The sequence below is a fragment of the Phaenicophaeus curvirostris genome, chromosome 1 (genome assembly GCF_032191515.1).
Source record: "Phaenicophaeus curvirostris isolate KB17595 chromosome 1, BPBGC_Pcur_1.0, whole genome shotgun sequence".
NCBI lineage: Eukaryota > Metazoa > Chordata > Aves > Cuculiformes > Cuculidae > Phaenicophaeus > Phaenicophaeus curvirostris.
Window position 1 is genome coordinate 13,449,641 of NC_091392.1, and position 14,568 is coordinate 13,464,208.

The 14,568-nt window shown below is 40.7% G+C and overlaps 1 protein-coding gene across 2 annotated transcripts in view; it reads right to left on the reverse strand.

The window, feature by feature from the left end:
- RELN (reelin) overlaps window positions 1-14,568 on the reverse strand; it is a 296,961-nt gene that overhangs the window by 112,419 nt on the left and 169,974 nt on the right. For both annotated transcript variants that reach the window (XM_069881518.1, XM_069881596.1), the window contains exon 11: window positions 4,746-4,891. In XM_069881518.1, coding sequence (XP_069737619.1) covers window positions 4,746-4,891 — 146 coding nt within the window. The remainder of the gene's footprint in view (window positions 1-4,745; window positions 4,892-14,568) is intronic.

Genomic DNA, 14,568 nt, shown 5'->3' on the forward strand with positions numbered 1-14,568 from the left:
TCATTAAATAAGCAGGTAACAGCCAAGAAAAGCTATCTTTTAATCTTTTTGAGCATTTTTAACTAGCACATGAACAGATTATGAAAAAAGACTGCTGTGTTTTTAGTATGTGATGATATAATCTTTCTCAGTTTTTCTGTGCAACATATTATCTTCTTTTTATTCAGTGATAATTAAAAGGGCTGTTGCAGAATTTTGATTAAATATTTTTTATCGAAAATATGTTTTCATCATGAAAGCATTGGTTTCTTCAAAAATCTATTAAAATATTTTGAAAGATTAGAAATTGTTGAAAACTTGTACATTATTTTGGTCTGATACATTATTATTCATGTTGAAGTCTTAATTCATAATAAATTATTTTAAAATTATAAGTCTGATAAAGCGATGAAATTATTTCGAATCACTGAATACTGATAATCTGACCATTTAACTACCCAGTTTGATTAAGAATGAGAAAACATCGAAGTTCAGAAATCTTTGTGGGAAGGCAGAGCCTTTTCCTGTCCAATTCCAGCAGAAAAAATCTCTAGCAGTGACGTGCCATGTGGCTATTTAAAAAATTCCCATTTCAAGAACTTAACGGTCTATTTAGCAGTTTAACCGTTTCAACTATTTCAAAATGTATTTCTAGGATCTTCTTAAAAGCTTCCAGTTTCTCTACTGACCTAAGCTGTGACAGACCAGCAATGTGCCTGTTTGGAATCCTTCTTTAAAACTGCCAGGCATTCACACAGGAATTAGCAAGCTTAACATCACTGAAAAGCTTTTCTGATATAAATATAAATATGTTAATGGAAGCACAGTTTGACCTAGCCCTAGTTCTGAGGCAAGCATGTGGACTTCTTTTAAGGTGATGTGCAATACAATCACAATACAATTTTGAAAATGCGTCTCGTGGGCTGAAGGCAAGCACAGAATTAAACAGTTGTGCCTACTTTAACTTACATGACAAAACCTAACAATGCTCCATTGATCTTTTGTATGCTCTATTTAGCTCAATTAAAACGCTCTCTGTAGTGACCCACAAAACAACCCAGGGTCATGAACGATGCAGATCATGGATGTTTCTGGGCATCCTTGCCTTTCAGGCAGCATTAAAACTAAAACCAGAAAGCTCTACAACGTTAAAGGACCAGCACTTTAATAAAAATACAACAGAACTCTGTAAGGATAAATGAAGATGGGTGATGGCATAACAGAGATGTAAACATTCTTGATTATATGTTATATTTGGATTAATTAATCCCTCACACGACACTTGAAATTCTTCTTTACAAAACAGGCAATAGAATGATGTATGGTTCTAAGTTCTACTGGACATGGAGGTCCAAAGCTGCAGTGTCTGTGCTAGAGAGGCCAGAGGCAGACTGATATGAGGATCTGTCCACTTTTAGGATCAGGCCCTATTTTATGCAATTAAAGAGAAACAGAATGACAGTGGGAAGATGTGTGGTATTAACCACAGCAACCCCTGCTCATGTGGCCTACTGATTTAGGTGGGACATGTGAAAAATACCAATCAACTGCTTATGAAAAACAATTATAGGCTCCTCTGCTGTCATGGCTGAGCTCTTTCAGCTGTCTCACCTTCAAGAGAGTGGTGGTAAATGGAGTTAACTCCAGCTGGAGGCCAGTGACAAGTGGGGTTCCTCAGCGCTCAGTGCTGGGTCCAGCCCTGTTCAATGTCTTCATCAATGACCTGGATGAAGGCATTAAGTGCACCCTTAGCAAGTTTGAGGATGACACTAAGCTGGGTGGAAGTGTCGATCTGCTGGAGGGTAGGGAGGCTCTGCAAAGGGATCTGAACAGGCTGGACCACTGGGCAGAGTCAAATGGCATGAGGTTTAACAAGGCCAAATGCCGGGTCCTGCACTTGGGGCACAACAACCCTGTGCAGTGCTACAGACTAGGAGAAGTCTGCCTAGGAAGCTGCCTGGAGGAGAGGGACCTGGGGGTGTTGGTTGACAGCCGACTGAATATGAGCCAGCAGTGTGCCCAGGTGGCCAAGAAGGCCAATGGCATCTTGGCTTGGATCAGAAACGGCGTGACCAGCAGGTCCAGGGAGGTTATTCTCCCTCTGTACTCAGCACTGGTGAGACCACTCCTTGAATCCTGTGTTCAGTTCTGGGCCCCTCACCACAAGAAGGATGTTGAGGCTCTGGAGCGAGTCCAGAGAAGAGCAACAAAGCTGGTGAAGGGGCTGGAGAACAGGCCTTATGAGGAACGGCTGAGAGAGCTGGGGTTGTTTAGCCTGGAGAAGTGGAGGCTGAGGGGGAGACCTCATTGCTCTCTATAACTACCTGAAAGGAGGTTGTAGAGAGGAGGGTGCTGGCCTCTTCTCCCAAGTGACAGGGGACAGGACAAGAGGGAATGGCCTCAAGCTCTGTCAGGGGAGGTTTAGTCTGGACATTAGGAAAAAGTTTTTCACAGAAAGGGTCATTGGGCACTGGAAGAAGCTGCCCAGGGAGATGTTTGAGTCACCATCCCTGGAGGTCTCACCCTCATCTGGGTGGATGAGGCGGTGAGGGACATGGTTTAGTGTTTGATAGGAATGGCTGGACTCGATGATCCTGTGGGTCTTTTCCAACCTAGTGATTCTGTGTAATTCTGTGATTTTGACTTTCCTTTGAGAGCTGACAAGCTCCAGCTGATGTTACAAAGAGGAGCCTGGTAACTTCCTGCCAGCTCTGTCTCAGATATAAATTATTTCTCCGAGTCTTTGAACACAGTAGAACAATATTTCAAATATAGTTCAAATAACATTCAAAAATTTTTCTCTAAGAAGGAATTGAGGCAGCTGATCTGTCTGCAGTTGGGTGCAATCCCCAAAGCAAAGCCCCACAGAAATGTTGCAAACAGGGACAGTGGTGGAGACAATTTTATATGGTGGGGATGTTTTCCATAACATTATCTGAGTTCAGTGTGTATTCATGGCTGCATGCATGTAAATCTTCACTCTCATAGCAGCAATTCAAAGAAGGAAGTTTCTAATATAGCATAAACTTTGAAATGAAAAAAAGAAAAACAATGAAAAAGTTGTGACGCCTTGGGCTGGCTGCTTATTGCCTTGGAAAACAAAATTACTCCAGGCTAGGGCAGATTGCCACACCGCCAAGACTTTAAATGTTAGGGGGCAGATCAGGACCTCGTTCATGGAACTGCATGCAGAATGATAGAGCAAAATTCATCTGCACCCTGCCTCACTCCTAGCTGGGAGCAGTGGCACCTACGGAGTGGAGTTAGATGCTGTGTGACAGTGAAAATGTAGTATTCCTAATTTGGAAGAAAGTGTGCATTTGCTAACCAAGATATGGTAGAGCATTTTATTCCATATTTCTACTCACTGCAGCATTTACTGCTGTAATTAAGTTTTAAAAGTTTACTCATTAACTATGAAGGAGGTTTCCTGATTCAAACAGCTGATGAGGAGGAGGTCTGGCCAGAGTTAGCTCAACTAAACACCTGGTCCAGCAGAGACAGGATCTACAGATAGGGCGGATGTTCCCAGGTAATACTGCCATCTGTGTTTTCAAAATGGAAAAGAGACTAAGAGAACGTCCCAAATGTATCCCACATGTTTACCTAACACAAAACACACACACACGTACTCATTTTCTTTCCTTTGTTTGAAACAGCACTCGCTGTGCCACGGGTTGATTATTCAAACTGGGACAGAGTTCACACTGAATATTTTTTTCTGTAAGCCTCGAATAAGCCACATGTCCATAGGACACATTAGCATGTATTTCTTAAAAGGTGCTCTTTACCTTCAGCACAGCACAGGCAGAATTTGAATCAACTGTTAATGATCTGAAGCACTTTGTAGGTTAAAATCAACATTCACTAGAGACCCATAAATTAACAGTGTATGTTTCTCATTGCCCTGGGGTTACAGCATCTAATGGAATTCTTTTTTTTTTTTTTCCATTTCAAATGAAAAAGAATCAAGACCACATTGTTGGCATTTTTCTTTTTGTCAGAATTTATACATTGAGGTATATTAAAGGATACTTCTTTACCAGGACACTCATTTTTTGTTTCAATGCTCACTCGTGTTTTGGTAAGGGTGGTAATTTTGCTGTTCTAGATAATTTCTTTTCTTTCTGTGCCTTTGCAGCAGTCCCCGCTGGATCTGATTTTACATGTACTTTTTGAATCCTAAAGTACATATCTAAAGTAAAAATTGTAGATTATCAGCTAAATCATCGGCTTTTACACAGCAGGCATGGCCATGCTTTTCGTGCAGGAGGGGGACAGCAGGCTGATTCTTCACTTGTCCTGCCTCCTCCTCCTCCAGCACCTGCAGGCTTCTGCACATGCTGGAGTTCTCTCATAGCAAAGCATGGCTCACAACAGGGATTCAGAGGGGATGTTTTTCCTAAGGAATTTGATTTCAAATGGATTTGAATTTGTTAAGAACATTCAGGTGTAACAGAATGAATAAACAGATCAACACTGAGTGTTTTCTTCAGAATGCCTATGTAGTTCACAAGCTCAACTTTCTTTCATTAAAAGCTTTTGTGGCAGAATGGTCTGAAGACAGACAGCTCCTCCCGATTTTCTGGATTTGTTCCTTCCTAAAATCTACAGACACCTGTTATTTACTATATTGCCATTTATCCTGGTCACAATCTTCCCTGACTACACAGCAAAGACAAAATGCAATTCTCTATCCAATTTCCTCATCCCTGGAGTGATGCTGGATGCCTGCTTAGGGCCCTGCACAGGTGAGGGGCACTCACCCTTTAGGCTGGCTCTCAAACTCTTCTGCCCACAGCTCCTGGGCATCCTCTGTGGAGAGGTCCACGTCACGGGTAGTGGCGAAATTGAACTCACTGCCTTCTGTCCCGTGGAAGTAGATGGAGTTTCCATCTGACTGGCAGCTATGCTGTGGAAAAAATGAACACATGGGAAGGGACGTTACATTGGTTTTGCAGGGGCATCTGCCTTGCTCAAGCGCCATCAGAGCTCAGAGCAAGCTGTACCTTATCTAATGACTCACTGACACCTGAAACAAAAATAAAAAATGGATGGGCAGCTTTTACCTCCCTTGACTCACCCATAGAGTGTGTTCTGATCTTGTATCTTTTTTCTATAAATGCCCTTCAGACCACCGTAAAGTTGTGTTTACATAGAAAAGACAAGTACCATACCTTTGGGTGATTTTTATTTCTATTTTAAAGCATTGCCATTATATCTGGCAAATACACAACCGTGTGTATGAAGAACTTCAGCAGTATATCAAATACTGCCTTGGATATTTGTTGGCACAGGAGTTTCATGCTGTGAAACACGTGAGATCTCCATGACTGAACTCTGACCAGCAGAGGTGTTTGCATGTAAAATTGCTATGCATTGCCATACAGTAAACTTTGGGCCTTACTGTGCAAGAGAAAAGGCTGTATTTATCATATTTACTTCAAATACCACAACAAATAGTTCAATTGTCAACTAGCCCTGAGGCTGCCCCCAAACCAAATGCATCTGCTTTTCCTGCTGCATTTTTGTATATATCACCTAAGCAGCACCAAATGAAGCCATGCATCTGCCCAGTGTGACCTGACGACCATGAATCTCCAGAAGTATCAGCCTGGAAGAAGCTGTCTGTGAGGAGCACCTGGGGGCTACAAGACAGATTTTCTTCTTTCTCCCATCCTACTTTTGCCTTCTTATGTGTCGGATAAAATATTTGAAGTCTGCAAAATCCATGTGGCTGAAACAGATAATGGAAGCTTCTAAAAGACATCTCCCTGGCCTTAATGAAAACTAAGAACTTGGTATTTTATTGAATTGTTCATATTACAATAAGCAGTGATAAAAGTAATAATTAGCTACACACTTTTTAAAAAAATCTTAGCCATATTTAAACTGAAAGTTGAAATACAAGATGATTAACTATCTCCAGGGAAGACCTGGATGACCTACAGGCTGGTTAGTCTCACCTCTGTGCCCAGCAAAATCATCCAGTAGATCATCCTGGAAAGTCTGCTGAGGCACATGGGAAATAAGAAGGTGGTTGGTGACAGCCAACATGGCTTCACTAAGGGCAAATTGTGCCTGACAAATTTGGTGGTCTTGTATGACAGGGCTACAGTGTTGGAAGATAAGGGAAGAGCAACTGATATCATCTACCTGGACTTGTGCAAAGCTGTCCCACATGACATTCTTGTTTCTAAATTGGAGAGGACTTGATGAGCAGACCAGTCAGTGGATAAGTAATTGCCTGAATTTGGTTGCACTCAAAGAATTGTGGTCAACAGCTCTATGTACAAGTGGAGACTGGTGATGAGTGGCATTCCACAGGGGCTGGTATGGGGACCAGTGCTGTTTAACATCTTTGTTAGAGTCATGGACAGTGGGATTTGGTACACTCCCAGCAAGCTTGCTGATGACAAACTTGTGTGGCATGGTTGACACCCTGGAGGGCAGGGATGCCATCAAGAGGGACCATAACAGACTTAAGACATGGGCCTGTGTGAAGCTCATGGAGTTCAACAAGGCCAAGTGCAAGGTCCTGCACCTGGGTTGGGGCAATAACAAACACATTGGATGAGCAGAGAATGGATTCAGAATAGCCCTGGAGAGAAGGACTTGACAGTGCTGGTGGATGAGAACCTCAGCTTGAGCCAGCAATGTGCACTTGCAGCCCACAATACCAACCGTATCCTGGGACACATCCAAAGTGTAACCAGCAGGGCAAGGGAGGGGATTCTCCCCCTCTATTCTGCTCTTGTGAGACTTCACCTGGAGTACTGTGTTCTGTTCCAGAGTCCTCAGCACAGGAAGCACATGGATCTATAAGAACGAGTCCAGACGAGGGCCTCAAAGATGATCAGAGGGCTTGAGCACCTCCCATATAAGGACAGATGGAGACAGTTGGGTCATTTAGCCTAGAGAAGAGAAGGGTCTGGGAAGACCTTATAGCAGCCTTACAGTACCTATAGGGCGCCCACAGGAATGCTGGGGAGGGACCTTTTCTCAGAGAGTGTAATGACAGGATGAGGTGTAACAGTGTTAAGCTGAAAGAGGAGAGATTTAGATTAGATATTAGGAAGAATTTTTTTACTGAGAGGGTGGCGAGGCACAGGAACAGGTTGCCCAGAGCTGTCGTGGAGGACTCATCCCTGGTGCTGTTCAAGATCAGGCTGGATAAGGCTTTGAGCAGCTTAAGCCAGTGGCAGGTGTCCCTGCCCATCACAGCAGGGTAGGAACTGGATGATCTTTAAGGTCCCTTCCAACCCAAACCGTTCTATAATTCTATGATTCTATAATTGCAATAATTCTACATTCTTGCCACAGTTCAGCATCTGAAAGATGTTGAATAACGCCAAATTGCATTGACCTTTTCAGCATTGTCTATGCAGTGACCCCTTGTCTCTGAGCCCCTTCATAATGTGCCGAGGGAGAGCACAACGATCACCTTTTCTGCCTTTAAAAAGGTCATGGTAGTGTCATGGAAATGAATAATTAAATTTTTAACAAATAGAAAGATGTGGCAAGAAATGAAAGCTGCCCAGTACATCTTTTTCTATAGGATTTTATAGGCAAAGTGCAAACCAACACATTTTCTCATATTCCATAACTCTTCTTTCATTTATCAATGCAAAAAAAGACAACTGAGATTCTTTCATTGACAATTTTCAAGTATGGTTGCCTATAACTTAGTTATTAATTTATATTTTGGAATGTAATATGTGACTATATTTTTAGAATTGTCTATACGTTGTCAGAAAAAAACCTGAGTACTTGAAATCCGATTTTAGTATAGAGACTTCCTGGTCTATAGTGGAATATCAACAGCTCTGTGTTTATTAACAGTGACAGAATATCACTTAAAGAAATAAACACACTATAAAAATACAGACTGCTTCAGCTGCTAAAATAAGCAAATTGCTATTAAAGTGTTTTTCTTCCAAAGGCAGGTCAAAACAATGGCAAGATTCTGAAGTGCTGATAATTTATCACAGAATTTAAACAGACTTTGTCACAAGTCTCCTTGCTCTGTTAACGCACCACACACACTGTGCACCATATATGTAGTTGCTGCCACTGAAAAGGCAGAATAACTTACACATCAAATATTTTATAATCAGTAAAAATTTCTGAAACAGTTTTGTATTATAGTGTCTTTGAGAAAAAACTGTGCTGTTCTTTATAATTGAGTGCAAAATGGCTTTTGTTTGCTTATTTTATCCTTCATGCTCATCGGTATTGCTAACATGAGATTTTTAAGAATAATTTGTTTATTTTGCTCTTTTTTCTTCTCAGAATTTTCTTCATTTGTTGAACAGAAATGAAGTACCCTTTATCTGTCAATCAATCTGCCACTAAACTCCTATTATCTGCAGGCAGTCAAGTAAATACACTAAAAACAAATAATCAGGCTAAAACTTAATTCAAATTTTTACATAACCCCTCATCTCTTAGCAAAAAAATAGACAAATAGATGCTACTGAGTTAGTTATTACAGTTGCACACAAGCTTTGGAAAATCTTTTATAAGCCTTATTTACATCTCAGGTGCTAAGTTATATCTAAGTTTATACCCGATAGTGGGGCATGTAATTAGTAACCTCTTGCTTGATAAAAGCCACCTATTAAAAGAAACAAAAACAGTCACAACCCCATTGATATTAATATTTGCATGTCCTTCTGCTGCCTAACAGAACATTTAATTAAGTACATTTGTTAGAATTTCCAATTAGGTTGTCAAGATAAATAAATGGGCAGTTTGGCAAAAGGGTGAATACATAATTATTTATACAGTGGTGTATGATCAATTCCTTATGAAAGCTCATAAGGATACAGAAGCATCATTTAATTCATTAGCTTTATAAAACTATCTCTATGTTTTTCTAGATGGCTACACAGTATCTATGAATATGTATTTTATGCATATTTTATGCGTTAATGACCGTGTGTGGCTTAAATCACGCTCTGCTCGTACTAGCTTTAAATCTCATGAGAAACAGCTATGCAGAAGAAAAGTTCGGACTGAGGGTTAACTCCTTTTGTTATCCTACATACCTATAAAACCAATACTAGAATCTCATTACCTTTAAAGTGAGTATGAAAGATGGTCAAAACACATCTATGGCTTTTAAAGAAGTTCTGAGGCCGTTTCATCATTTTTTGGTTTTTGCCTCACCATTTGGGACCTCGGACACATTCCCATGAGAGAAGCAAGTGATTAGCTCCACCTGCATGAGCTGTGCTGCTCCAGCAAGGGCCAGGGCTCCTCTGCTTGTGATCTTGTACTCTTCCACCCACCACCTTTGCCTTGCCTGTATAATCATTACCGCCCCATTCAGACTTAACTTCTATAGTTTTCTTTCCATTTTCCAAACAGTTGCTATATGTTGATGCTTTTACTGCTCTTTTTCTTTCATCCCATGGGCTGCTGAGGGGAGAATAACCTCAAAGATCATGCAGCATAGGAAGCTCCTAGAGATGGAAAGGAGATGGTCCCTCACTGGCTTTGCCCTCAACTACTTTATCAGTCTTATTCAACATCCAGGAAGCTGCTGACTGTGCTGGATTATTTTGCGATTTTGTAGTAAAGCTTGGCCAGATTAGAGACTGAATTGAAATCATCAGACTCATTTTCTCTTGAGTTCAACTCAGGATTCGAATCCAAACCTTTAGAAATGAAGAACCAAAGTACAATTTGCATACTGTGCTGTCTTTTTCCCAAATGCAAGGCTTTACACTTGCAGTGGTAGTCTATATACTTTCAGTATTTAAGGACTAAATTTTACAGGTCTTTTTCTGACATTCCAAAGTGATAAAAAAATCTGAAATGAATACATACTGCATTTTGAAACCAACAGGATTAAGTTCTCCCTGAACCGTAGACACTGCAGCTCTCTCTATGTGTAAGTAGAGTCCTCTCTTACAAATTTAAGATTCAGTTTATTATCTGTTTAATTTTTATTTACACTTAAATGATTTATAGGATAAGAACAAATCAGCTTCCTGAGCAAATAACTAGAAAGGCCAAATGACATGAATTTGTAGGATATTTCTCCTTGTTACCATGGAAGCATCAGCTGTAGGTCCTGAACTACAGCAGAGTTTAATTTTATTTAAAGGGGATTAAAAGCATCTGGAACATTTAGTAGGTCCTTGCACAAATTACAACACTGAAACGTTAACCAACTTGTGAGAAAAAAAATAATTTAGAGAATAAATCCTTTGACAAATCTGATAAACTTCATTAAACAAAGTTTTCTCTGAAATGACGTACATAATAGAACACAGGACACTTGCAGGCACTTGACTGGAGTCACTTCGCAACAGCTCTACTTCCCATTATTTGCAACTGAAGTGGGACCGTCAGCCTGCCATAAGTAAACTGTTGTATTCCTAAATAAACAATCCCTGCCTGTTGCCAAACGGAAAGAAGCCAAGTTCTGTTCAGAGGCTGTGTCATCCCAAAGGGAAAAAACCCCCAGTTTAATTTAATCTGGCACTACCAATACTATTATTCAGTAGTAGCAATTGTTAAGCTATTGCTTTGCATGAATAGGGTAAAATGAAAATTGCCTGGATGAATTCCCATATCTCAGCGTGCTTGGTTTTGCTTTCAATCTAATTCATTCTGAATTCCCCATGTTTCTAAAATTTGCCTACGAGATAGTTATGGTACCATGACTTTTTCCTTACTTTCAAGATCCTGCATAGCTCATGCTCGCCTGCCCCCACCACCTCACACATGCAATGTCTTGTGGCTCACTTTTCCATGATTTCCAATGCTTGCCACTATATCTGCTGGTAAGACAATGGAATTTGCATGTCCTTGCCCATTCTGCCCACCATGCGTGGCAAATTCCCCACTCCATGATGTCTTTCAGACACTTCCTAAGTGCCTTCTTCAACAAGCCTTGACATTGATTACACTGGAGAATGCACTGCTTACCAAAATTAGCACTCTCCCCTCTTGCAATATTTCATTTTACTCCCATACGTCCCCAGCCCCAGCTTATCTCCTATTTTACAAATAGGCTGCAATTTCCTGGGACATTGGCTATCTTTTTGGTAGAGGCAGAAGTGGTACATCCCTTCATCAGGGCTCTTGGATGCTACAATGGTACCACTACTCAAAAAAAAACAAACCAAAAAAAACCCCAAACCCAAAAAAACCCCAAAATAAACCCCAACAAAAACCAAAAACGTTTTCATGCAAAAACTGCTGTTATCTATGAGTGTTTCTAGTCTACGAGTACAGTTCTTACCTAGGTTGTCTGTGTTGTCTGTGAGAGACAGAAACTTTTATTAATCCAGGTGAGCTATCCGTTGTACGCTATAAGGGCATTATCTAATAACTTGAAGACACAGTCTATGAGACAGAGTAGTGCATGGTTTAAAAATCAAACCTTTGTCAAGAGTCTGTTTCAGTTAGGACTGCCCAAACCCATTGGCCAGCAAAAGAAAAGAAATCAGATTTGGTGAAACAGGTGATTTCTGACTTGACCCATTTACGTTTCCATAAATAAATATTGACCAACTTTCTGCAGCACCTAAAGGCTTAAGGGCTGCAAGTAAGATATGGGATACTACATCACGTAGCATGTCTGAACAATCTCTGTATTTAAAGACTTGCATGACAGCACCATGTAAGGAGACATCTGCTACCCTCAGCATGCCCTGTTGGCTAGGAGAGACCTCTGGAGGTCTCCAGTTCACTCTGCCATGTGAAGCAGTGCAAGTGTCAACTACATCAGCCTATGCCACAGCTGCAGCTAAGGACACAGCCCTGAAGATTTGTAGAAGCTCTTAAGACAAAGATTGAAAATATAAACAAAGTTCATCCAAACTAGCTTCTGTCCCAGTTGTTCGCATCAAACTTGTGAATCAATAAATATCTCTTGTCTCTACAGTATGAGTTTTCTTTACTTGGACAACAGAACAGAGGGCAACTAAATGATACAACTGTGCTATTCAGAGAAGCATCAAATGGAACCACTAGTGTGAAATTCCTTAGTGCAACAGATTCTTGGCTGAGGTTCTGCATATGATCTTCCTGAAGCTCATCCCCACACTCCCATGAAAATGTTGCTCACCTCTGTGCCTGCAAAGCACTCACAGTCATCTTTACCATCATTAAATTAGGTTTTTATCAGAGAAGAACACTGATGCGCATCTTCATACCATCTCTCCTGGGCCTAATGGCCCTGATGATTCTTTCAGACAGCTGTAGTCTCACAATTTATTTCTTGGCGACATTTCTTGCATTGGAATGAATGTGTTGGGCATTTGGGCAGTGCCAGCTTGCAAAGGGCTGACAGCAGATGGAAAGAAATCTGCCCAGTATGCCTTCACCTCTACATGAGCAGAACGCCATCAATTTCCCCCATTAAGGAGTTGTCACGCAGCCCACCCAGCTGGAGGAGCATGTCTTATAGCCAGGCTGGCTCGTGTATGCTATTTAAATATAAAACACACTTTAAAAGGAAACGAAAACATCGTTTGTCGGCAAATTGAAAATGCACGGCTTTGACCACAGCCAATTTTTTAATGACTGTAATATTTTAAGTGATTATTTTTGCCACTTCAGACTACTCCTTAGAGAGGAGAGAGTTTTTTAATTAAAATCTAGGCAATGTAAACAGATGAGATATGAGAAGCAGAGGAACAAGGAAAAAGATGAAGGAAATTAATTAAAGCAGCATTGTCAATGGAGCCATAGATTAGATATTGTATCTTTCTGTGTATGAGTCATGCAGGTTTTTAAAATTTTTAGATGCTAGAAGGATAGCAGGTAGAAGGACAGATTCAGTCTTGATAAAATCATAGTATACGCAATGTCTCAGCCGGCAAAAGTATGATGACAGAATTTAGGGTAGATTCTAAGTCTAAATTCTGTGGACTTGCTTATTAATGCTTCTGGTCTGGAGTTCCTTCTTTAACCAAAGGAAAAAACACAATGTGACTAGGATATTTTCCCATGAGATAGGCAGGGGTTTAACCTTTCCTGCTTGCAAAATTTTTACATCATTTAATACAGGTTACAAAACGAAAACCTTGGCTGCACAAGCAGGCCAGGTGCATGCAGGGTTATAGTGCAACTTCCCTTTCGGAAACAACGGGATGAAACTTGTCCTGTGACGTAGTAACACTTTATAAAGTTTGTTTTCAGTCATCATTTCTGATTAGAGACTGTTATTCCAAGGCTGGTGTTCAAAACTCTTGGCTTATTTATAAGTGATCAGTATGATTTGTATTTCACCTTCATGAGACATTCCATGATGTTTGCACAACATCAGTCATTCTGGTGATGACTGATTTCCTTAATGAGTCATTTGACTGGCACGAACCAAACTATTCCTCTGCGTTGTTGGGAACTATTGATTGTTCTAGCACTCTGCAGTGTGGATGATTAAACCTCATATTTCTTCTGAAAATAATTATGTGTATTTACACCAGTGTAAAATTAGAGTTAGCAAGAGTCAACCAGAAATGTTTCTAAGATTTGGCATCTAATGGGTCAATTCATGTTGTTTTTGCTAATGTGCATCTCACAGTGACCTGCAAAGACTAAATTCTTTCTTTCTAGGAGGCAGGAAAGACCCCTGGTGTTTTGACACCACGTCAGAGTTAATGCTGGCTTCCTGCCACCTCCCACCACACTTCCGAGCCATAGGGAACTGGCACGGAGAAAGGTGCAGGTTCAGCACCACAGCAATTCTCAGCTGTTTGAACAACTTTCAGCACCACAGTCAACCACCTATCAGTTCCAATGACCCTCCTAGGCATTCTATCTAAGCATTATTATTTTAATTAAAAGTGTGATTATTAACAAAAAACCCATGGGCTAGATCCAGTCCAATGGGTATAAAGATGCCTCCTCATGAGCACAGCTCAGAATACCCACAGTCTCCCTAAAGGGGCCTGGCTGACAGGTTTTGTGCACCCTGCTCTGCTTTCCTCACCTCTCCTCCCCTTCACACTCCTCCTTCCACCCACAGAGAAGCAGGAATGGCTCTCAGATGAGGCGCAGCAGGAAGCCTGCTTGCCTCTTCCCAAGAAGATGAGGTGGATAAAGGTGCCTGTGAAGCAAAGCAGCTGGCAGAAGGCTGGGTTTGGCCCACAAATGAAATACTGCCTTGCTAGATCTTATTCAAAACCAAAAAAGTGTTGCCAGAAGCATCTATATCTGTGCAATTTTGTCCAATATAAGGTCATAGCAATTCCAATCTGCCATTTTTACACTAGATAGAGCATCATCTTTCCTCCTGCAAACAAATATATTTGATCTAATCCAATGGGTACCTCAATCCCTTTTGAAACAAGAATTTAAAACCAAAAAATGGGAGAAATATCTTGTTCATTTCAGGAAAAAAAAAAAAGACAAATACAGAAAGTCAGGACATTTGTTTGTTTGGAAAGAAAACTATCCCTTACCATTCCTATTAATTAACAGAGTATTCAGAGACTGGAAATCTGCTCTGGAGCTGAGAGTGTGGAATAGCTTAATCAGCCTTTCTTATTGCCAGATTCCCGTGTCTGCATGTATATCTTCTCTGTTCAGTGACACACAGCAACACAGGTTCAGGAAGGACTCACA